The sequence below is a fragment of the Eptatretus burgeri genome, chromosome 17, assembly GCF_056783735.1.
Source record: "Eptatretus burgeri isolate ZD-2024b chromosome 17, Ebu_testis_v1, whole genome shotgun sequence".
In the NCBI taxonomy this organism is placed as follows: domain Eukaryota; kingdom Metazoa; phylum Chordata; class Myxini; order Myxiniformes; family Myxinidae; genus Eptatretus; species Eptatretus burgeri.
In genome coordinates this window covers 39,319,757-39,345,700 of record NC_140977.1, presented here as the reverse complement: position 1 = coordinate 39,345,700, position 25,944 = coordinate 39,319,757, and the positions used below count along the sequence as shown (strand labels likewise).

The window sequence follows — 25,944 nt, the reverse complement described above, 5'->3', positions numbered from 1 at the left end:
ATTGTGTGTGTAGTTTCGGAGGAGAGGAAATACTTATTTTTTTGGGGGGGGGGTTAACCCCCCCTCCGTAGACCCCCTTATTGAGTGCAGATTTTGATGCAGTCAATACACCTTCGTTAGGCATTAGATATGAAGCTTGTGGCCAAGTTTCATCAAAATCGTCTGTTTGGTTCCAGCAACAATGACTGAAGTGTGTACGGACTGACTCACTCTCTCACCGACGGACACTGCTCGATCGTATAAGCTCACCTGAGTGAAGTCCAGGTGAGCTTAAAATCAGTAAAACTTCTGTCTGGAACGGGAATACTTTTGGCTAAATTTTGTCCAATATCTACAAAATAATAATCAAAATATTGGACAATAACACTTTTATCCTCAAGTTGAACATTATTTAACTGAAGTATCTTTCTTACTTTTATTCATAACTCCATTTATGATTTTCTAAGTGCCCTTAATATCATTTTTATTGTCATGTATCTGCTCAGAGAAATGATCTCTTTTTACTTTTCTTAAAAGTTTTGTAAGTACATTTTTATAAATGGTGTATTCAAGCCACGTTTGTTCAATGGGGTTTAAATTAAACTTCTAATATAACTTATTTTTCTATTTATTGATCTCAATAAGGATTTGGAGATCTTAGAACTTTCCTATAATTTGAGGATTCCATTGTCTGTAAAGGGGTGGTTTCATTATAAATGAGTTCATATTTCCATAAACTTATCAAAATATTTATTACCATCCTGCAGGACGAAGACCTCAAACCAATCAATTATACTTCGATTTAAAAAATTATTTTATGAACATTTTTGGAAGTCAACTTGCGAGTTGGTTTTCTAACGGTAGATTTAGGGCGAGAGATTAAAATCAGGTATTTGGGCAAAGACTGAAAATGGTCCATAATGTCTGATAGGACAATTCTTGCTTCAGGAAGTGGATAAACATTAGTCAACATATTATCAATCAATGTTGCTGATTGTTCAGTTACTCTTGTTGATCTGCCTATAATTGGAATAAACGAAGTTGCCAATATTATGTCCAAAAACTTGCGAAAAAGACTTTTAGCTTCAACAAATAGTCACCCATCAAAAAGCAGTGTTTCTCTGTCAATACAGTGTAGGATTTGAAAATAGAACTTGAAATTCTTCCAATAATTTATTTTGATGAGTAGAGTACCCACCCTACGGGTGATCTTGTTCCGAGCAAGCAACGTGTTCTTCTGACACGTACCTTTATTTAGGCGGTGTATAGGCAACTGACAGCTCAATTTACGCCAAAAAAAAAAAACCTGGGTTTCATGCATGAAGCAAAAACATACCTACTGCTTATAATTCAAAACACCTCACTGTACTGAAAATGTGTGGACAGGATTACTGTACTGTAAATGGTGGAGACTTGTAATACCCTCTCCCACCTGGAGGTGGTGCTACACGATACACATTTACATAGAGAATTTGCGTTCCCCACTCTCCGCCCCGAAAACCACCGGCAAAGATAAAAACACCCACATACATTAATTGGAGTCATGCTGATCCGATGTAGAAAGTCTGGATATAATCAGCCCAGATCTGTAGCGTGACACACACACACACACACACACACACACACACACACACACACACACACACACACACACACACACACACACACACACACACACACACACACACACACACACACACACACACACACACACACACACACACACACACTGGTCCATTGATTATCGTAAGGATTTGAGGACTTTGAGTATTGAGCACCATTGACATCTCATGCAAACTTTACGAGAGTGCGGTTTCTTCGACTGTGGTCAAATTTATTTGAAATAATGTTGGGACTATTTGCTTTCACTTTGATTTCATATTGCAGCAAAAGTTTGCTGTGAGGAGTGAAGTGTCATGGAAACCGGACGGCAAAGCTGTGGCTCTGGGAAACGAGGATGGGTAAGCTTGAAAACTCGAAGAAAGCTCCAGTGTTGGAGCTCCTAGGCATTGGGACCTTTGGGGCTGGCAAGGTGCCCGAGAGGTACGCACACTCGCCTCTGAGCCATCGAGCTTTGGGTTCCAAGTCCTACCCAGCTCCAAATTGTCATCCTGAGGTCTCGCAAGCAGGGTGATTCACCAATGTGTGCCGTCCCTCAGATGGACGTTAAGCTGGACTTCCTGTCTGCTCGTATTAGTTGTGGACGTTAAACTTCTCGCGGTCCATCGTGAAGACTAGGCGAGTCCTCACCAGCACCCTGAACAGATTACCAATTCCTGCCCAAATCTGCGACAGTCAACCATTCGGTCTGACCAGTCGGTTCACAAAATAATTGGGTCTTAAACCTTCCCTGGCTGAACCCACAAGAAGGTGTGAATAATTGGGGCCGTTCAAGTAGAGCCAGAGCCAGCCTAATGGTGGGATTATTTTTTTGATGCGATTTTGTTGGCTGTTGCTGCGTTGCCTTCTACCTGAGTTTTTTTTCAGCTCGTGTGGATTGATTTGCACGCAAGTACAACTGTAGAATTTGTTTTCTTTTCCCCATTTGTCCCGATGAGAAATTTCTCCTTTCGTATGCAGCACATGATTACGAGTCATGTTATTGGCTGAGGAAGGCACGGCTGTGCCGCTGATGTAGTGCCCCCTATAGGCTAGGGCAGGAATTTGGAATTTGTTCAGATTGCCAGCAATAACTCGCCTCCTCTTCACGAAGGACACCGTGGGATCTTTAACGTCCATCAACTAATGCCGGCCGACGGGACGCTCGTTTAACGTCCATTCGAGACACGGCACACACATTGACGAATCACCCTGCCTGTGAAACATCGGGATGACAGTTTATAGATTGGTCAGGAATCGAACTCAGGCCAAACTTCTTAGAGGTGAGTGTGTGGACTTCTCGGCCATCCTTCCAGCCCCAGAAATCCCTAATCAAAAGCCAAAAGTTGTTTTTCTTTAAATTTAGCGGAGCTGCTGTCATGACATCTCCAACGTTTTTTTCGTATAAGTTGCGACATATTTCTGCTAATTGGAAATATTTTTGGCCTCTTGAATGGTCAATTTTTATTTGAATACCAATTATGCTGTTTCCCCCCAAACATCCCCCATTGACATCATGATGATAACATCCAGAGTTGTTTGGTGGTTTCACATGAATGGTCATTAAATTATGAATACTTGTTATTTAAAAAAAAAAAATCCTGCTTGCTGAAATTGTTACATTATGTGATTCTCCAACGGATTATCGAACTTACCAATGCTGATATTCTTTTTGACCATGTTATCAGCTCTATTGAAGTTTACCAAGTCCCGAACTTGCGTCTTGTCTGCATCATTCGACAACATCACAAGCTGGTGAACGCTCTGCGGTGGCACCCACCATTGCCCCCTGGACGGTCGGAGACACCCCAATCACAATTGCTGTCAGGGATGCTGGCATCGGGCTCCAACAATGCTGTGATCCAAGTGCACAGTCTACGTGATATCTTGTGTATGCAGACATGCCACCAATTGACATATTTTAAAAAAGCGTCGGGGGATATTTTAATCGGGTCTGTCTGTCCGTCATCCTATCTCCTCCTAAATAGATTGGTAGAAATTCACCAAACTTGGTTGTTATGACCACCACATTGTAAGAACGTGCGAGAGCAGTGCCATTTTCGCTCCGCTCCCTGGGGCAGGGTCATTGGGTCAAATCATGAAAAATACAATTACAGGCACATTTTAATATCTAACTTTTTACATGCAGTCAACATCGGAGGACGCATGAAATATGTCATGGTTTTTTGGACTTGATCCCCGGTTCATGCCCCCAAGGGGTGGTGACTTGGGGGCACGGGGGTCAAAACGGGGGGGGGGGGAATGGTGAACTCAAAATTTGATATTGGGTCATTCCTGGTGGAACACTTTGCCATCTTTCAACTTTGCTTTAGGTAGGAAGCGTGGGGACTTGCGATGGCGTGCCATCGACTTCGCTCGAGTTCCAATTTGTCTCGATTATTACAAATTTAAAAAAAACGTTCCGGGTTTGGGTCGGGGGACAGGTGGTGGATTTGAGTGACGTCATGCTTCTTTGCTGCTTTCTTCGCCCGTGTAGTGAATATGAATATCAAGCTCTACCGAGTTTTTACCCAGTTTATCATCCACCAACGGCCTGTTATCCCTGCATGTGACTTAGGCTTTTGGTGCTGTCAGTCCGTCCGCCTCTACTTAAAAATGACAATGCGTTTCTTTCATCATAGGAACATGTATGTAATAAAATCTTGATACGAAGCATGAAACGCTTTACAGGAGAGAATAGTGCAGGATTTTGTATGCTTTTGGGAATCATTATTTATTTATATACACTTTACCATCTCCACGACCAACACACAACTTTATTTATTAATATATTTATGTGCATACAACTTTACCATCACTGGCAAACCACCTTGAATTCTATATTTAGTCGTATATCTTTTACCTTTTTACATGATTAATTAATTTGATTATTTAAATGTAAAATCTATACATCCCATTTTTAAGGTGTGGTTGCGGACTTGCATTCTTGTTGTCGATATTTTGAAGTAGAATCGGTCTTTCACTGGATGTAATGTGAGCTCTGAAGCATCCAGTCATACGGCGCTTTATTCCGCACGTCGCACTCAACTACAGAATAACATGATGCCAACGCACACGTGGGGACCCGATTTACCGACGTTTACCATGACGCTTGTTCAAGTATTCGGTGACTTTATGAGACGCGCAGGGCGAGCCACGTTGACTCGTGTTAGAATTTCATTTCTGGACTGATTTTGAGGTTCTTGCCAAACAAAATTGCAGAGAATGGAAAGCGCCAATGACCTGACCTTCAGTACGACTAACACTTGCGCAAAATTTGGTGGAGATCGGCCCAACCCTATTTTTTTCTATGATTTTCAGATGTACACCCCCTACAGAGAATTCCATATTTAAAATATAGTGTGATGCTGCTGAAGCAGACCCATATTTAATTCCATATTTTTATTCCATATTTAAATTCCATATTTAAAATATAGTGTGATCCTGTCGGTTAGGACAGGTATTTGTCCAGGATGGCAGCACACAATAGCATAATTTTGCTTCACACCTAGTGGGATCTTTAATGTCCGACCAGTGAATGCTAACGGGCAGATTCCCAGCTCAACATCTTTCGAAGGACCAGGGTGACCGTTTATAATTGGGTCAGGAATTGCACCCAGATGAGACAGCTGAAAGGTGAGTATGCTACCGTTGAGCGATTCTGTCAACCTACGTTTGCTGTCGTGTTGCACTTTTACGTTGCAGAATACACAAGGATCAATCAACCTTTGAATCTTGTTCTCCTTTCCCGAACTGTCTGTCTTCAATTGCTTGTGCTGCTTTGTTTGTGTGTCCCTTGACTTCTCTTGCACAGCTCTTCCACCGGCCTCGGCCTTCATATATAAAAAAATAACTACTGTGACAAATTATTACACTGCATAAACATGACTCTTGCATCACATCAAACTTTCATGATGTGACGAGGGAGTTCAGCGAGTCTTTTGGGACATCCGGTGACTAATGATGGGGGCTGTCACACCTTGCATTTTGTGGAATACCACGGAATAATGGCTCGCACGTTAATTAATCGGCATGTCCATTGCACAGCATTCCCCATTTCAGTTCAATGAATGAGTAAACAGTTTTGTTTTGATGTGGTTCGTTTTTGTTTACATGAGTTCAGGTACACACGTTGTTAAATTCTTGTGACAGGTACTGTGGGAGACGTGTTCGAATGTCGTTCGCACTAAAAGCTTGACGGCTATGTCTACAAGATCTGGAGGAAAAAAAAAATGATTGAACCGGAGTATGAGCGATGCTATGAATGGTCGATGATCCCACGTTAACGTTAATAAAACTGGTCGTGTATGAATTTGCTCGCAGGCTCAGATTATGGTACGGGGAGGCCTGACAGCATAACTTGGCTTCTTTCTTTGCAGATGTCAATTAGTTCGTGTTTATCCCATCACTTTTACTGTGATGCTGTATTTTTGACCTCAGCTCAGGAAGGCAAGCAAGATGAGGCCGTGGTGTTGGTGGAGCCTTACTGCAGTCTGTCTGGCCACACGGCACGCATCACTGGCCTAGACTGGAGCCCCCATCAGCCTGGTGTCCTGGCCTCCTGCAGTTATGATGGTTCCGCACAGGTCGGGAAACCACCTTTGTAACAATATCAATAAGGTTTTGCTCTTGCTTCATTAGATACGCTGATTAATGTGAGATGGGATGGAGAAAGCTCCTTACGTTCATTGCATTTCCAGTGCCAATGACGTTTGTTTTCTTTTTGAGTTTGAGTCGTTTTTAGAAGTTTTTTTTTTCTTTTTTCGATGTTCTTTTATTATTGTGAGTAAGTGTATGACGTACAAGAGATGGGAATGATGTGGGGATGAGGGATACATGTATTGTGAGGTGTACTTACTTCGAGGTACAGCTGTTCTCAAACTATTGAACAAATTAGGTTGCCACGACTACTTTAACCACTTTGAAAACTCGCCTCTTCGATGCCTTTGTGCTGTCTTATCCTTCTGGTTAGTCTGCAGCCTCAAATCCTGAAGATCCTTGCAGAATAACCGAAGGGGTTTCTCCATGCTCTAATTTGTCCTTTCAAAATGCTGAGTGTCAAGCAAGGGAGCAGCTCGTATCATTTTTTAAATCTTTGGTGTGACTCAGCTGGGATTTGAACCACCGACCTCGCAGACCATTACACCACTGAGTCTGGTGTCATTAGAGGTTTTGTGCTTTACATACCTGGTACTTTTTGTCCATTTGACGTCGCCAGAGGCATTATGTTTTCGAGTTGTCTGTCCGGCTGTCCGTCCGTCCGTGATAAGTTATCACTGTAACAAAAACCTAAGAACGTCTGAATGGATCAAAGTCAAACTTCGTTAAAGTTCCGAAAATGATGCAAAGAAGAACTGATTAGATTATGGAGTCAAGAGGTCAGAGGTCATGTCAAGTAAAAATGTGATACCTGAAAACAGCTGAAGGGATTTGCATCAAACTAATACAAATGTTTTCATGATGTAATAGTGTGGGAGGAGGAATATCGGTTGACGTCGTGACGTCGAAGAGTGCCATCCTAGTTTTAACTTGCTGCAGCTGTCCTTTTTACACAGCTGTGCATTATACCATCCTGACTTTGTGACTGTTGGAGCCTTCGTCATGAACACAACCTGGGGAATCACAACGCAGACACATTTCGGACATCCCCCAGGGCCTGAGTATGCATGCCGGTTTTGCTTCAGATCTGCGAAAAACTTTTTAAGAGGAGCTTGCCATGAAACAAACAAGATTGTTTCCTCCGTATCGGAGATGTTTGTTTTTGCTCTTGTTGTTTGTGTCTTTGTTTGACTTCTATGCACTCCTGAACTTCTGGATGGAATGAGTTGATAACATATGGTTGTACCCAGGATGTATGGCCAGGGGAATGTTTTGGGTGGTTAAAAAAAAAAAAATAAGAAATAACACACCTGCATTGCTTCTGTCTGCAATGTGTACAAAAACTATACCTTTGACAATTTTGCAATGTTGTTATTTATCTTTTCTCTTTTACTACTACTTTATTGGCCTCAATTAATCTTACCGTGTGTGGTTGTTGAATCCTTCTCCAGACCCCTCTATCTTGAGCACCCTCGCTCTGCACCCTCACCTCTCCCACATCCCTCTCCTCCACATACATCCACCGAAATTTCCGTCAGCTCCTCCTCCTGCCAACTACATCCATATTAAAGGCCTCCTTTCTTTGTCTTTCTAATCCCTCGATTGTATATCTTGCATTATTTATTTATTTTGACAATGACCTTTCAAAAGTCATGAAAGAACAAGTTGGTAAAGCATGACGGTGAAATGGTAAAGTGGAATATAAGTGGATAAGGGACTGATGACTTTACATGTACAGAGGTAGGAAATGATATTTAACAGGTAAATATTGATTTGACCTAAATTAAGATGTCATGGATGAGTACAGATGCAGCGATTATAGAAAGTCGACGCGCCTTTTCAAAATTTTCACCTTTTGTCGTTTTGTAGCCTGGAATTAATTTCCATTAAGTCAGACTTTTTCCACCTTTGACACATCATAACCCACAACTTCCAAGTGAAAAACAAATTCTGCAAATTTCAGAAAATTAATTAAAAATACAAAACTGGAATATTTTGGTTGGATAAGCATCCACTCCGCCCCCCTCCCCCCCTGATAATAGCAATTTTAATTTAGCTCAGGTGTAACCAATCACCTTCAAAATCAAACACTAAGTTAATTGGCCTCCACCTGTGTTAAATTGTCGTGATTGTGATTATTTCAGTGATTGTGAACAACTAATAAAATCAGTTGTTCCTGGAGGTTATCCTCTGCTGGGTAGTGCATTTCACAGCAAAGACTCAACCATGCGCACCAAGGCGCTTTCAAAAGACCTCCAGGATAAAGTTGTGAAAGGCACAGATCAGGGGATGGGTAAAAAAAAAATATTTCAGAGGCCTTAAATATCCCTTGGAGCACGGTAAAGACAATAATTAAGAAGTGGAAGGTGTATGGCACCACCATGACCATGCATAGATCAGGCCATCCCTCCAAACTGGATGACCAAGCAAAGCGGAGGCTGATCAGAGAGGCCACCAAGAGGCCAATGGCAATTTTGAAAAAGATACAGACCTTTATGGCAAAAACTGGTCACTGTATACATGTGACAACAATATCCCAAGCACTTCACAAGTTTGGCCTGTACGGTAGGGTGGCAAGAAGGAAGCCGTTACTCAAAAAATCCCACCTTGAGTCCCATTTGAAGTATGCAAAATAAACACTCTGGAGATTCTGAAGCCATGTGGCAAATAGTTTGGTGGTCTGACGAAACCAAGATGGAACTTTTTGGCCAAAATGCAAAACGTTACATTTGACGCAAACCCAACACAGCACATCATCCAAAGAACACCATCCCGATTGTGAATCGTGGTGGTGGCAGAATCGTCTAATGGGAATGTTTCTCATCAGCAACGACTGAGGCACTTGTCTGGATAGAAGGGAAAATGGACGGAGCAAAACACAGAAAAATTTTGCAGGAAAACCTGCTGCTCTCTGTGAGAAAGCTGAAATTGGGATGGAAGTTCATCTTTCAGCACCACAACGACCCAAAGCACACAGCCAAAGCTACACTGGAGTGGCTAAGGAAAAAAAAAAAGATGAATGGCCCAGTCAGAGCCTCGACCTAAATCCAATCGGAAATCTGTGGCATGACTTGAAGATCTCTGTCCATCAATGCTCCCCACATAACTTGACTGAGCTTGAACAGTTTTGTGCAGAAGAATGGGCAAATATTTCCCAATCAAGGTGTGCAAAGTTGGTGGAGACTTATCCCAACAGACTCACAGCTGTAAGTGCTGTCACAGGTGCTTCCACCAAGTATTAACTCCAGGGGGGTGCATACTTATCCAACCAAGATCGTCTAGTTTTGTATTTTTAAATTAATTTTCTGAAATTTGTAGAATTTGTTTTTTTACTTAGAAGTTGTGGGTTACGTTGTGTAAATCAAGGTGGAAAAACTCTGGTTTAATGCAATTCAATTCCAGGATATAAGGCAACAAAAGGTGAAAATTTTGAAAGGGGGTGTAGACTTTCTATAGGGACTGTACGTGTTTTGAAGAACAAGTACCATTGAAAGCCCCTCCCTTCCTCTTGTGTACCAGGTGTGGGACGTATGCAGCAGAAAGTCTCTGTATAATTATCGAGGACACGTTGGGCGGCTTATGGCCATAGCCTGGTCCCACACGGACCCCGATAGCGTGTGGACTGGAGGAGATGATTGTAGCCTTCACTGTTGGCACCCATCTCAGCAGGAGTACACCAAACCACCAAAAGGTCTCGATTGTTTTTTTTTGTTTGTTTTTTTCCCCCCCCCCCCTAATGATCCAGTTGTTATCACCTAAATAGAGAGAGATAAAAGAAACATGATTTCAAGGAATATTATCTCTTCAGCTGAATTTTATTACACAATAAAGTGCAAACACTTATCTACTTTCAGCCAATGTGATTCTTGGATTTCTCCCATCAGGAAAGAAAAGCGTGGAAATGGAAAGAAAAAAAATTGTCAATTCGAAGGGAAAAGGTCATTTGGCCAGCTTATATGATCGTTCTGAAACGAAGTCTCCTCTGCCGGAGGGAGTGGAACAGAATTGGCGAGAGCCTTGTAACGGAACCGAAGCTGGAAAGGCCAGCGCACCCTCAAGTACCACAGGTGGACATTCAGTCAAAGTGGATATAACCTGCAGATTGAAATACTTCCAGTCATCTTCACCATTCGTACAATTCAAATTCACCTTTGTGATCTGATTTTGAATTTGCTGTTTTATATTTGTGTTGAAAATGTACTGGCAGAAATTGAACAGGTTGAGTTGTTTGCGGAATGATATCCATTTAACTCAAACTTTCATAACAGTCAGGAATAAAAATTACACATGGTTGTCCCTTTATTTAATTTAATTTTTATTTGAAAGGGAAAAACATTTTTGAATTTTGCATATCTTTGTAAGTTTTCTTCTTATTGTGAATGATGTCATCACTTTTTGTCTTTTTTTGAAAAAAAATTAAATGAAAAGATGCCGCTTCTGGAGCAATGTTTGAAAGTGCAAACTTCCTGCCACCGACTCGGCCCAGGCCCGAGTTGGACAAACGCAAGCAAGATGCCGGTACGCTCCCGTTGTTTGCTTTGTGTGACGAGCTTGACTGTTTCCACTCAATGGAATGTAAATGGAGCGTGTACGTGTGCGTATTCCTCATACATTTCCGAACCCGTGGGAAAATTTCCAAAAAAGTTGCTGCACCGCATTATTTTCGCACACGGAAGACGTCACAGGAGAAACTTTCAACCGTTAATCAAATTAAGGAACGAACATGAAATAGCGGCCCCTCCGGCGACCTCGCGTCGTATGTCATGTGACTTACTGCATATCCTCCTCTCATCTCACATTGGCTCGGGCAGTGGCACGTCACTCCTTCACCCGGGAGAGGGACGGAGCTTTGACCGTGCATGCGCGTTCGGCCGGTCTCGATCTCGAACCTTGCCTGCTTCACACATGGCTGGACTTATGTTGGATGATCATGAGTACGTTCAATGAAAACACAGGCGACATACTGTACATACCATACAGCAATACCCGCAACACCATCTCCCAAAAATTTCCCGCATAAATACATTGGGCAAATGCGACAGAACTCTTTTTTTTTTTTTTCACCATAAATATACATTTATTTATGACTTCATCTTGGAAAACAAACAATCTTATTGATGCATTACTTGAGTCTAAATCATCAGATCTTGATTGATCGGTTAACGTTAACGCAACTTGTACCTGATTCAGGCATGCACCATTTCCACCAATCGATGATTTATTATCTATCGCATACATTTTTACCTTGAAGTGTCTTACCATAGAGGTGTATCGTGGAAGCAGATGGATGGAGGAAAAGGAGAAAGCCGAGGTCAAACTTACATTTGACTGTTCTACAAGAACAGCGGAACGTCGAAGACTTACGGGAAGACTGCATGGTCTTGGCACAGATGATGTATAATCAAGGTATTTTTCTTTGCTCGTGCAGGAAATTGGGATAAATCGAGTGAAACGTTTTTTATATAGATCTTTGTTATTTATTTATTTTAATGCATCGTTCTCCACACACTCCCATCTTACCCCCTTCCCATCCCCATTAATCCCTCGCCCATTCCCCTTACTCCCATTTCGCAGCAGGATCCTCCACTATGGCTCAGTCGGCATCGAGAGATTGCATCCGACATGGATTGTTTGTAGACCATGACTTGGCGCAATCAATGATACAACAAGAAGGTGAACGTTTTTCTGTGCATTTTTGTTACAAATTCAACCAAAGTGGTGTGTGTGTGTGTGTGTGTGTGTGTGTGTGTGTGTGTGTGTGTGTGTGTGTGTATATATACACACACATTGGAAAATGGCTGCATTGTCCAATAAATTGGAGAATCTGTTTCTTTGCCATATATCATCCTGATGAGCTGTTTACACAAACTCCGTTAAATCAAGTCCTGTTACACATCACAAGGTTGATGTGGAATGAAAATGATTCATGGTTTCGAAATCGTCTAAATGACTTCACGAGGCACTTGGTTAAACTTCATGTGTAGCTTAACTACTCCTCAAGGTAAGGATTACACTGATGAAAGTGTCCATCATGAAGATAGCTCAGGTTTTGAACTTGCAATCCAAGTACCATGAGCTATGTGCTCAGATGGGAACAACAAACAAACTTTCAAGCATAACATACAGGAACGTGTATATCCAGCAAATATTGGAACCACCAGTGAAATGTCCAAATCTGTTTTGCTTGCAGGAGCATTTTTAATCTTGAATGGCCATCATGACGAGCAACACCAGCTAGCCGTGTGGCATGGGGACCTGCTCAAGACCATTCAAGCAGCGGCCGATACCAATCAGATGACGGACACACTGGTCTCTTTGGCTCCAATGGGTATGATTATATTATGTTTGCCAATCTTTGGATGTTTGCATGCTTCTTTTTTTTTCACATCTTCAGTCACTGTCCATTAAAACATGGTGGTTTGGTTGTTGTTCCCATCTGAGCACTTGCCTTGTAAGACTGAGACTTCAGGTTCTCACCCCATACCCAGTGAGGTCACAAATACTTGAGTTGGAGCAAACCAGCAGAATATATGAAGGATGTAGACATTTGGACACAACAGCTAAACCAACATTATACGTGGGATTTTTACCTGAAGATGTTGCTTCATGAAGCAGGTGTTAAAATGTCAATGACAAGAACCCATTTTAAACGAGAACAACACGCGGTGGAGCGCATACCTCCACCAGGCTTCACAGTTTACGTTTCGTATCCCACTGATGGGCCCGATCTGGATCCGGACCTGAACCAAAATCTAATCGGGTTGTTATTGTCAATTACCCAACGCATCCACTAAGTTTTGTCATAACTCGTCCACAACGTTTTGAAATACCATACCATGTATCATTTCCGGGCTCATCTCTCAATGGTGAAGAATTACTTAGAAAATTAAAAAAAAAATATTATTATATCCGTATCTGGATTAGAATCTTCAATATCGAATCGATTCATCCTTGTCACACGCCCAACCTCTCCACCAAGTGTAATCCAAATCTGTCCATAACTCTTTGAGACATCCTGCTCACATACAAAAAGGGGTGAATGTATAACCTGGGTCCACCTTCGGTGGCGGAGGTAATAGCGAACTAAGTGAGCTTAATACTTAACGCGTGCACGTGAGACAATAGGAAACAACAACAACACAATAGCCCTGGCTATTTGGAATCTGTGTCGTTAGCTATGACTTTTTGCTTCCGGTTGTTGTTAAACTCTGTGCGGTGTATAAACACGATTGGGTTTTATTTCTATCTTGTGAATATTACTTAACGTGTGCACATGAGAGAATAGGCAACAACAAAAACAACACAATACCCTGCCAATTGTGAATCCGTGTTGTTGGCTATGACCATTTTGCTTCTGTTTTTTTTTTTTTTGCTCCTGGTTTTTTTTTTGTTTCCGGTTTTTGTCATGGGGAATGATGCATGCCGGGAGATCATGACCGGAAGTGTTTATTTATTTATTCAATTATTGTTTTCCCAAAGTTAATTTTGTACTTCCGAAAGTGATTTTTTTCCATGACAGAAAGTGTTTATTTAGTATTTAACATTACCGGGAGTGATTTTGAAACTCTTTCTGGAACCTTTAATTTCTTTTATTCTTGACTCGAAGTGATCGTTTATTTATTTATTCAATTATTTTTTTTCCCAAAGTTAATTTTAATAAAGATATCTCCCGCATCATCAAAAAATATTTTTTAATCGTGATTTACATTATTTGTTCGCCGATCCCGAATCCAGGCCGAAGTAACCGGAAATTGCGTCAAAATCATCAGCTGTGTGGCGCTTACACGTACCACGGTATAGTTGGCAAGTATACAGTTGTGAACAAGTTTAATGTAAAGTCAGAAGCGAATGTAAGAAGAATTCTACATTCGCTTCTTGGCTTTGCCTATTCCATATTATTCTTATCAACAACAACCCATGACATCATCGCATTTTTAATTTCACTCGGGATGTTATTAGTGTTTTAAGTTGTAATCTCATCAAGTTGTTGAGATAAATTAAGTCAATGAATGGATAGACTTGGGTAAGCATTGCATACATCATGGGAAGTAGATACGGTGTCGGTGTAACGGATGTATACCACCTGGGGATAAATCACCATCCACACATATTCACTGCCTGGAAATGTAGAGAGACAGAGACAAAAAAAGCTATGTTTTATGAAACATACACACACACACACACACACACACACACACACACACACACACACACACACACACACACACACACACACACACACACACACACACACACACACACACACACGCTTGGCCGATATCAGCAATTTTTCGAGACTCGGCAGATTGGAGTGAGTGTGATGACCACCGACTACAGTACTTACTATATACAACCCAAAAACCTTGAGTAGCTTTCACTGAAAAACAACGTTGCATTTATATAGACATTTCAAGGAGATGTGCACAAACATTAATCTTTATAAACATTTGCCTGTGACTGGTGGAAAAACATTTTTGGCTCGGTAGTTGAGAAAACATGATGATGCAGCAAATGGCTCAGAAATCAGGTGTTATCAAATGTTTTTTACTTTGAAACTCACAAAGAGAAAGCATATAACTTTTGTAAAGCACACCCGGTAAACAAGTGCTTTCGAAACGGTCACGAGGACAAAGGAAAACCTGATAAAACTTCCATAAGATACAGGATGAAACTTTGCCACCATGGCACCCGTAACAGGTATGACATGCACGCGCACCTGTGGAGAGTCCCTACAGATCCAAATCTCCCCATATGTTCCACGTCCGAGTGTGCTGTGCACATACCTGACGACTGTACATCCGGCTCGGGACATGAACTGTACCGCTATAGACTGAAGGGTGCTCGGCAAGTGGCGCAAGCACTCCAACGGAACGCCTGGCTTGGCAAGCGATTACCAATTGCCATTGTTAAACCCATGCACCCGGAAACGCAAAAGCAATGTCCGAATTGGACAAATGAACACTTTTTTTTGAGAAGTTGGAACTGCTGCTAAGTTCGATTCTGGAGCTTAAATTACGTAATTCTTAATTACATGAGTAAGACATACTCATGGCGATCGCATTTGCGGAAATGAAATAAAGCCACGTACGCTGGCATCTCCAGGCATTTATAAGCATTGCAATGTACCCAGCAATTCGTAGCTACGATGAACAGGCATTAGATAATATGAGTGAGGAAAGTGGGGGGGGGGGAAACAAACTTTATCGTTGAGAAATTGTTGAGGCCTGTTCCGAGTCGAGGCGTGGTGGAGTGAGCAGGCCAAAAAAACATGACAGCTTCAGACCCCAACGAGGTACCCCAGGAAACGCCTTAACACCCCAGAGAGTGAGGTGGCCAAGGATGCGCCTGATAATGGATATAATTAAATGAGGCCGTTAATTATCTTCAAAAGGGGTGTTTTAATTAACTGAAACACGCAATTTTCACTCTCGCACTTCCTTGGAGTTCCCTGAGTGTGCATGCAAAGTTTCAGGCTGCTCGGTGTCATGGTTTTTTGGTGTTACGGAGGGGACATTGACATTTATTAGTATCGATGTTTTATGTTGAGGTAAACGGACGATGTGCGATTCCACTACTAAAAGAAAGCCCTGCTCTTGTCTGTGTGCAGTGGGTTATCGGGTTTGGGTACATGCCGTAGAGTTGTATGTGCAACAGCTGTGTGCACAAGATCAGCCCACAAAGGCAGCTACATATCTGTTGGCTCTTCACCGTGTGCACGAAGCCATTGGAATACTCAGAGCAAACCGTCTGTACAGGTAAGCTGCATACGGAATCAAATATAGGGATAATGCATCATGGAAACGAATATGGGAGCGTGGCGGACGAAAGCTGGTATTGGGAGTTTAATCACGAGTTCCCTCACAAGGAACTTCAATGCAGGGAGAAGTCGTTTGGGCCCATGAAGCCTGCACAATGGTTGTCAACCTATTGTTGTTTCCAGGTGCTCTATCCTCCTTTTTTAAAAAATGCTGAGTGTCAAGCAAGGAAACAGCACGTATCATTTTAAAAGAATTTGGTGTGACTCGGTTGGGGTTTGTTTCAAGCCGCCGACCTTCCAGACTCGGAGCGGATGCTCGAACCACGGAGTCGCAGAAGTGGATGTGGGAGTGTTGCGGATAAGGGGACAGAGTGTGTGACAATGAATGCAGTTACAGATATACAGTGTGTATATATACATATATTTTTTCTTTTTTTGCTGGCAATGTGATTGGTGCAGGGAAGCTGTGGCAGTGGCGCGGCTGCGGTTGCTTCCGTCCGATCCCTGTGTCGGCGAACTTCTGACAGAATGGGCCCTTAGCCTGGAGAAAGGTGGACACCACCCTCTGGCAGCCAAGTGGTCAGTGTAATATATCCCTGGAAACGATTTGTGTGCTAAAATGGAATTTTGTGCAATGAAGCTTTCATTATCATATATTGTACATCAACCTGAATTCCCTGCTGCACAACAAATTGAGTCGATTATGCAAGGTCTCGCATCGTGTTGAAACAAAATGGCACACGTTGTGCTGTACCGACCTCGGTCAGAAACAAATGCTGCATGTTAATGTGGCCAAGGAAAATCCAGCCCAACTCGAAAGCCACGTCTCCACCAGATTTTGCATCATTCCCATTCGGTCCTTCTTAAGAACTTCTCAGCATTTACAAATCCCTTTTAAAAGTTTTTTGTTTTGTAGATTCATCGACGTATTAGATGTTTCACTTGTTGGCTCGGTGCTCACTCGGGAACGCTAAACATGAATTTTAAATATTTTATTGATTGTGCAGGTGACAGATTCTCATGGAGTAAACTTTGCTTCTTCTTCTACTTCTACTTCCACTTCTGTTTCTTTCTCCTTATTCTTCTAGTCCATGGGCCCAGAACAGAAATTTTACTTGTCGGTACCATCGGGGTGGATAAATTCTAGTTAAGATTTGTTTTTAATCGGTGTATAGCTGTAGATGATATTTTGATATGATAACCATTGCAGAGTGGCAGCTTATTGGAAGTCATCATCTCTTAAATGTACCCACCCTCCGTATGGCAACGACGCACTATCTGTCGATTTTGTCGAATATAAGGTTTTCCAAAAAATATAAGACCACTGGACGTGCAACCCAAATTTGGTAGCATTCTGATTGGTGGGTCTGGAGAAGAGGATTTTTGAAGGGATGTACGCGTCCGACATTTTGACCCACTTTAATGTCGCATGACCGGAATGAGCTTTGCAATCCCCGTTACCAGTCAGGAGCGGAACGTTGCTGCCAAATGTCAGCCGGATTAGCCACAGCCGTTTTGCCGGAGAAGTCGGAATAGAAGACGGACGGACGGTGCACGATGACAATACCTTATCTGGAATTGCAATTCCAGATGAGCTAAAATGTGCTTGTAGATGGGGAGATAGTTACATGTAATGGTGCGAACAGCTTATTTTGGATACTTCTGAACTGTTACCGGCTGATATAATCTTCATGGGAAAGTGCTGTTCGCACATTGGGCGATATTTGCAAAATACGTGAAACCATAAACAGGATGAAATGGAAAAATGCAAAATATATTGATTAAGCTGCTCTTGTGGAAAGGTTATCACATATTAAGTTAATTGTATTGATCCTACCAATAACATAGTACCCATACAGTTTTGCCTCCTCAAACGGTACCGACATCTTGTCTGGCCCATGGACTATTCCGTAATCTTTTGTTTGCAGCACATGACAGGTACCATCGTTTGTTGGGGGGGGGGGGGCAGTTGCACCGCTGATACAAAGTTTGTTTGATTGAGATATGGAAAATATAGTTGACATTAATGTGATATAAATTGCTGAAAGTTCCTCTTTGCGTTTCTTGCGCAAGTTACCTGTCCTGCAGAGCTCCGTACGATGCTGCGGTGGCCATTAGCCGAAAAGGGGATGTACCTGCACTGCAGGCGGCTTCACGCATTGCCTCCATCACTGGCCTCGGCGAACTGGCTGCAGCATTCGCCTTGCGCTGTGCCCATGAGATGGTGAAGCGAAACAATTGGGCTGGTGCTCAAGCTGCGTTGAAACCACACGATGGCCTTAAGGTCTAATTTCTCACGATGCTTGCCCACTTTGAGCCAAGAACACAAGTTGGATTTTTGACTGTGCAGTGCTGAAACCAGATATTTGGTCCTTCCTTATAAATGGAGGCTCATGAGGCTTGTAAAAAACGGGTGCCAAATTTCGTGTGTGTGTGTGTGTGTGTGTGTGTGTGTGTGTGTGTGTGTGTGTGTGTGTGTGTGTGTGTGTGTGTGTGTGTGTGTGTGTGTACACATTGTCGAGGCTCATGGAAGAGGCTCATCTCAACATTCATGTGGATTTAAGATTTCCAACAGGGCTTTTGGGTTTGTTACACTGATGGAACATACGAGTGATCTTGGTTTGAATGTAACCTTGTGTTGTTGTTGCAGGACCATGCTCTGGTGTTCTGCACTCAGGAACTGCTCCACCACTACCTTTCTCCAATGGGAGTTTTGGGAATGTCCACTTTTGAGGATGACACACAATGGAATCCTTGGGTGGAAACTGTCTCCAACTCTGATTTGCTTGATGTACTTATTGATGTCTTCAATCACCATCTTGGTGTTGAGGAGCTCAATATTGAGAAGAAACAGAAATTGTGTTCTCAACTTGCTGCATCTTCACAGGCGAGCACAGGCTTGATGACACGCACACAGGTGATTGAATAATATCATTCAGGAATTCAATGAAAACTACTTTGGAAGAAACCATTGGGTCCAGTTGGCTTTGGTTGGTCCTTTCCTGTTGGCAAACTTGAAATTAAATATATCCCATGAAACTTGTACATGTAACTCACACACTTTAAAGTGTAACAAAAGGCAAATTAAAAAGCAACAATTCCAACATTTGATCGTAATCAAATTTGTACTTTAAATCCCCACGTGGAGGGGAAAAAAATGCAGAAGCAGCAAATTCATTCTTTCAAATGCAGCCCACGGCTGCTGGTTTGCTTGCTTCCTGGTAATGCGGCTGTGATGCTGATGCAGGTGCCCTCTGTAGGTTAGAGCAGGAATTTGTCATTCGTTCAGGGTGCTGGTGATTACTCGCTGGCTCTTCGCGAAGGACATCGTGGGATATTTAACGTCAACCATTCGAACAAAGGGTGGAGGAGCTCCTCAGCCATCCATATCTGGGGCCTAACTGTGTCTGCAGACATCCTCCTGCAGTTGGGTTACCTTTTTCAAAGAGGTTGGTGGAAGGATTTGTACTCCAGCCATTGTAAAATACTACATTCTGCAACACACACAAATAAAGCAAATAAAACTGAAAACCCACTCCATGGGAGTACATCCTTGTGCAACTGCCCTTCGCAGGACAGCTCACCAGGTGATGGGATTGGGGCAAAGCCTTATGGATCCCCATTATTTGATTATAAGAGGAAAAGCACAGGGTAACCTTCCTGGGTCAGGCTGTGGTGGTATGTATCGAGGCAGTGCTGAGGTGTCATCCACCAGACAGCGGTCTCCTCGGGTTAACCCTTCGGGAAGGTTCTTGGAATGTCCTCACTATAAGAGAGGGTGATCACCTGTCTCTGCTGTCATCTTTTCCAGCTTTCTCAGCTCCAGCGTTTGGACATTGGTACTGCAGCTCTCTCTGAGGTTTGGAGACCAGATAGTAGTGAAATCATGGTGGGTGGTTGCACCTACTACTGGTCTGGTCGCTCTGATTGTTACCATACCCAAGGAGTTGCTGCAGCTGTGTCCAATAAGCGGACTCCCATGATAGTTGAAGTAACACCGGTCAACGAGCGTATATGAGACTGAGGTGAGGATTCGTCACTCTTTTGGGTGTCATTTTCCTGGTCTCTGTATATTCTCCGACTGAGGCGAATGATCGCGTTGTGAAGGAGACATTCTGTGCAGCGCTCGAGTCTGTGGTTGATCGGTACCCCAGGCGAGATACTCTTCTCATCTTTGGGATTTGAATGCATCGACTGGCACTGATTGGGATGGCAATGAGTCATATGTTGGTCCCCATGGGTCTAGAACTGTGAACCAGAAGAGCACTAAGTTCCTTGACTTTGCAAGACGTTGTGGACTTAGGGTGGCTGGTTCATGGTTTCAGTGCCCACAGGCTCAACACTGGACTTGAGATTGCAACGCTGGTGGTGTGGCAATGGAGATTCACCATGTGCTTGTTGATGGTTGCTGGAGGATGCTCCAGAACTGCAAGGTCTACCAGAGTGCTTAGTTCCTCAATACTGACCACAAACTTCTTGTAGCAACTCTGAAGTTGCAGCTTAAATCGAGGAGAATGGTACCATCCCAGCCTCGGCTGGATGTTGGCAAGTTCAAGGATGAGATGCCAGCTGAGGAGCTTGCGAACAGGTTGAGTGGGCATTTGGGGCTTCTCCATGCTTTGGGAGATCCCAAAAAGCTGTGGAGTGCATTGAAGCCTACCATCCTTGATGTTGTCGGTGGTTGTCTTGGAACCCATGGTCAGGCGAAGAACGTTGTCTCCCAAGGGACACCGGATACCATTGACCAGAGTTGCAGGGCCATGCTTAATGGTAGCATTGAGCTGTTCAGGGAGGTGAGGCTTGAAACTGTACATTCGCTGAGGGTGGACAAGGAGGCCGATGTGCGAGGAATCTGTGAGGGGGGTAGAGCATCACCCATCACAAACTGAAAACCCACTCCATGGGAGTACATCCTGTGCAACTGCCCTTCGCAGTGCAGCTCACCAGGTTTCGGGATTGGGGCAAAGCCTTAGGGATCCCCATACTGACCTTTGGGATTCTCATCTTTGAAAATCAAGTGATTCTCACCCTGCTTACAGAGGAATTCGCGCATTGCAATCCTTCAAGCCCATCCCTTGGTGAATTGCAGTTGGATCAGAGGATGGTGGGCTCTTGACAGAGGAATCTGACGTGAAGACCCGCTGGGCCCGGTTACTTTGGGTGAATGTACCAGGTTGACCCACCAGCTGTTTCGCCTCCAATAAACTGTGAGCTGCCTTCGTTTGTGGAAACACAGGCTGCAGTGAACGAGTTGAAAGGGGGCAAAGCTCCTGCAATCTGTGGCATCTTTGCTGAACTTCTCAAGGCTGGTGGAAATGCCGAACTCGTGTCGATACATGCAGTTCTGTCCTCTGTTTGGAGCACAGGCACCATCCCAACTGACTGGAAGAGGGGCCTTGTTGTCCCCCTCTGGAAAGGAAGGGTGATTGGCAGGACTGCAACAACTACTGAGGGGTGACGCTGTTCTCAGTGCTGGGCGAGGTCTTTACTCAAATAATTATTCGTCAGAGGTGTGTTCTGGCCTCCACACTTTTCAGCGCTTGTATGGACTGGATTTTGGGGAAGATGTCAGAGAGATTAAGCTGTGGTGCATTGTTTGGGAATGTCAAGATCTCTGACCTTTATTTTGCAAATGATGCAGTCATTTTTGCGGAGATGCTGGATATCCAAATGGGGACCCTCCAGGCGTTGAACGAGGAGTCGGAGCTGCTGGGATTATGGGTTTTTTGGGTCAAAACTAAAATCCAAGCTTTCAGTGACATATTAGCCTGGTGTTGGCTTAGTGGTTAGGGTGGCAGCTTGGGATCCTAGTGTCCTGAGTTCAAGCCCCATTGGGCCGCTGAATTAATACACCAGGAGGTTGATTCAGCCTGCCATCCTTCTGAGGTCTGCAAAATGAGTACCACTGCACTGGTAAGGGGGACACTGCATCAGCGGCATAGCCGCGTCCCAACCAATGATGCAACCAACAGTCACAGGCTGCACTCGATAGAGAGAGAGAGTGACATATTGGATGCTGCTGTCTTGTCTGCTTCTGTTTGTGGCGAGAATGTTGAGGTCACAGAGATTCACTTACCTCGGCAGTGATATACATGTCTCTGCATGTTGTGAGCCAGAGGTCTATAGATGCCTGGGTCGGCCCTGGGGTGTCTTGGATTCACTGAATCGTGGGGTGTGGTGCTGTCATTACCTAAGCAGGAGGATGAAAGTCTGAGTCTTTAACTCCTTGGTTCTTCCAGTTTTGCTCTGTGGATGCGAGACTTGAACACTGACCAAGGACCTGAGATGGAGACTTAACTCTTTCGGTACCAGGTTTCTTCAGAGACTCCTTGGCTATCGCTGTTCAGACTTTGTGTCCAACGAGAATTTGCTGAGAGAGACTCAGATGAGATTTGTTATCTGTATAGTTTGTGAGCATCAGCTGCGGCTACATGGACATGTGGCTCGTTTTCCTGATGCTGATCCTGCTCACCATACTCTCTCAGTGAGGGAGCCTCGTGAGTGGACGACGCCAACCACGTGCCTCATGTTTTACAGCACGTTGATCGGCATCTCAAGGAGATGGGGATGGGCCATGCATTTGCTTGTGGGATAGCCAAACGGAGGCCTCTGGAGTACCGGCAGAAAGTGGACGCAGTGACGCGCTGTTGCGGCGCATGGTCCCATCCCTGACTTGCTTTGAACAGTGTTGGCAGATGGGTCAACTGGCTCGAAGTCCATTCTATGGATGGTGCATATGACGGTTTATCATGGATGGATGGTGAAGCCTTCGATTGCTGTCCCTGCATGTGAAACACCAGGATGACGGTTTATAGCTGGGTTGAGATTCATACCCATGCTCGACAACTCAAAGGCTAGTGTGCGTTCCTTCAATCTATCCTACCAGCCAGAAAGAGCAAATGCAACTTCAGGGAATTTTTGAGATTTTTGATGCAGTATTTTCCTGGAGGCAAATAAAACATGTTCTGCTTGGAGGGCACATCTGGCATCATCAAATTAGTGACCCTGCTCATGTGAAGTGAAACGTGGGGTTAAGCAATTGGTTCATTTCCTTCCATCCATTCATCAGTCTGTCCACTGACTGTTTTTGATCGAGGAACAACTTGATTTGAATTGAATGTTATATTTTGAACAGGAATTGGAAGACAAATCTACCGTTGTACTGTACTTTTGTCTCTGAATTCATCCTGACCACACATGTGCAGAGAGTGAGATAGAGAGATGATATAATCTATTGTAGTTGGAGCATTAAACTGCACTTCAAACTCTCACGGTAAAACCTCAGGAAAAAAATTAATATGTAGTACCGCTGGACCTGCAGCTTATCTGAGCCCTGTCCTCTTGTTATAATCCAAATTCGGTAGCATTCTGACTGGTGGGTCTGGAGATGATTTTTGAAGAAATTTACTAAGTCGTTTTGACATACTTGAAGTCATGTGACTGGAACGAGCTTTGCAATTCCTCTTACCAGTAACGAGAGGAACATTGCCACAACATTTCAGCCGGATTGTCCCAGCGGTTTGGCCGGAGAAGTCGAAAAAGGAGACAGACAGACAGACAGACAGACAGACAGATCACGTGTGATGACCATACAGTATCTGAAATTTGCATTCCTGATGAGCTAACAACAAAACATGGAATTCAAAACAATAACTCGAAGCTTATGCGGACGTGTTTGAAAAAGCCGATGAGGTGCCCGTGCCACAAACGGTACGTGGCGACGTTTTGTGTGGAACGCTGAAGAGTACACTACTTTTACCAATGGGTATTAAAGGAAGGTGTTGAACAAAAATGAATCGCTCAAAAAGAGTATTTCTTCTTTTTTTTTGTGAAATAAGTTGCCAGGACTTTCACGTGTGAGTAACAGTTGTAAATCTATTGCGATCTATATTATTTTTCTTTCTTTTCTTGTCACCTCGTCACTTGGTTCGTTCCCAATGCTGCCTCCGTTTGCATCTTCACTGTTCAAATGAATTTCTCTTTCTTTATTGCTGATAATGCTCAATTTTCAGCACACACACACACACGACTCTTGCTCGTCATTCCAGATGGCATGTGCCGCCCATGGATTAGCGAGCGCTGCGCTGGCCCAGACCCTGAGCCTGTGGGAAGAGACCTGCCGGATTCTTGGTGATGTCCTGTGTGAGCTGCAGGAAGCTCGAGACTTTGCTTTTGCTCAGGCTGTGGCTCACCTCGTTGTGCCATCTGGTAATGAGTTTTTATTAATTCAAATTTCGGCCCATAGTGGGTAGCATGTATAATATTATTTATTTGTACGGTTTTTTTTTTTCTTCATTTTTTTGATTGAGGCAGCTAATAGGATTGACTATCGTTGAATTCTTTATCGCAAGAGATTTAGGCGCAGATGGTGGTGGCTGTATTGGTTTGTCAAACAAAACTCCAATAAAAAACGAACATTTCTGCATGGTAGTGCAACGTGCGCAGCCCGAGCTCTGCATAATTTGCAAAACTTTGACCCACAGGACAGTCGATGTAGCTTGTACATGATGCAATAAGGAACATTGCAGTGCCATTTCGTGGATCAGTGCCTTATTGCCCCGTAACTGGTTGATCATGCAGTTGATGATAAACATTCTCCATCCCCAATCCCCACGACTAATGACATGACATCACAATAGCACTCTGGGATGTATAGTGGTGGTGTTACAGCTGAATTTCAGTTTTTAATTATGATGTCACGTCTTTGGCTTTGTGCTGATGTGTTTACATGATTATTATTACATTAACCATTTTGTTACGCACACTCACCTCTAAACTCTCCAGTGTGGGTTTGAATCCCAACCCAGCTATAAACTGTCATCCCGGTGTTTCACAGGCAGGGTGATTCATCAATGTGTGTGCCGTCCCTCGGATGGACGTTAAACTGGACGTCCCGTCTGTTGGCATTAGTTGGTGGACGTTAACGATCCCACGGTGTCCTTGAGCAATAGCCGGCGGCACCGTGGCTAAATTACAAATTCCTGTTCTAAAATGAGGGCACTGCATCAGTGCAGTGTCCGTGCCACATGCGCTCAGCCAATAATGCTGCCCTGCAACCTTGTGCTGCATACAAAAAGACCACCATTTAGTGTTTTCTGTTGCATTCAAATGTTGATGAGTGCATGCTGAAATTGAGGATTGTTTGTACACTTAAAACATTTTGTTACACTTGTAACAAAATGTAACTTTTTTTCACCCCCAACACCACCCTTTCCTCTCTCTCTCTCTGCTTGGTTCCCCCTCCAAATACTTTTTTATAAATTAAATTCTCCTTTTGCCTTATCCTATCCAGCTGACTGGTACATCAAATACATTTTGAATTTTTATCAAAGATTTTCCCAAATGTAAAAGCAAATGTTGTGGATGGAGGGCGGTGGGTGTAAATAATTAATGTTTTTAAAAGTGCATCATATGTATATGGCATGAAGCAAATGATGACCAATTTTTGTTGTTGTTGTTGTTGTTGTTGTTGTTGTTGTTGTTCCTTGTGAGTAGGAAAGACAACGCTGTTGCAGCTGAGTACGAGGACCTCAAGCACCGCTCTGTCTACCTTAGAGGCTTTTTACTACCATGGCATTCTTTACACACTATGGTGGGATCTGGCACGTTCCAAGAACCTCTCGGTAACTGAAGTCTGCACGTCCACGCAACATGGTGTTGTGGAGAACGGTCCAATGGAGAACGGGGAAATTAAACCTAATCCTGGAATGGAAGGATACACCAATGATGCATTGCAGAAACTTTTGGACGAAGGCTGTCAGGCACTTCTTGTGGAGGAGCGTGCAGAGTTGCAAGCGTTGCAGCGTAAGCAGAGCCTGATCCAAGAGAGGATCGCCACTGTCAGTGCATCTGTGAATGAGCTCTCAAAGTCTGAGCTTGTGATGTCCGATAGTACAAAGTGGAAAATCTGCAAGTCAAGAAAGATTGCTGGAGAGGTTGATTGTGTCAGTGAAACTGCATTGATCCCTGATGATCAGAATTTGGAAGAGCAAGAGCAGAACACCAACGAA

General features: G+C 43.4%; 1 protein-coding gene across 5 annotated transcripts in view; it reads left to right on the top strand.

The window, feature by feature from the left end:
* Positions 1 to 25,944, top strand: part of GEMIN5 (gem nuclear organelle associated protein 5) — a 68,716-nt gene that overhangs the window by 31,187 nt on the left and 11,585 nt on the right. For 3 of the 5 annotated variants that reach the window (XM_085861465.1, XM_085861463.1, XM_085861467.1), the window contains exons 12-26: positions 1,867 to 1,940; positions 3,267 to 3,469; positions 6,019 to 6,164; positions 9,697 to 9,868; positions 10,062 to 10,244; positions 10,606 to 10,695; positions 11,461 to 11,583; positions 11,752 to 11,850; positions 12,368 to 12,505; positions 15,785 to 15,932; positions 16,394 to 16,513; positions 18,008 to 18,218; positions 18,585 to 18,851; positions 23,983 to 24,142; positions 25,430 to 25,944. The exon at positions 25,430 to 25,944 is cut by the window's right edge and continues 297 nt beyond it. In XM_085861465.1, coding sequence (XP_085717591.1) covers positions 1,867 to 1,940; positions 3,267 to 3,469; positions 6,019 to 6,164; positions 9,697 to 9,868; positions 10,062 to 10,244; positions 10,606 to 10,695; positions 11,461 to 11,583; positions 11,752 to 11,850; positions 12,368 to 12,505; positions 15,785 to 15,932; positions 16,394 to 16,513; positions 18,008 to 18,218; positions 18,585 to 18,851; positions 23,983 to 24,142; positions 25,430 to 25,944 — 2,649 coding nt within the window. The remainder of the gene's footprint in view (positions 1 to 1,866; positions 1,941 to 3,266; positions 3,470 to 6,018; positions 6,165 to 9,696; positions 9,869 to 10,061; positions 10,245 to 10,605; positions 10,696 to 11,460; positions 11,584 to 11,751; positions 11,851 to 12,367; positions 12,506 to 15,784; positions 15,933 to 16,393; positions 16,514 to 18,007; positions 18,219 to 18,584; positions 18,852 to 23,982; positions 24,143 to 25,429) is intronic. The other 2 variants (XM_085861464.1, XM_085861466.1) reach the window with 2 other exon arrangements.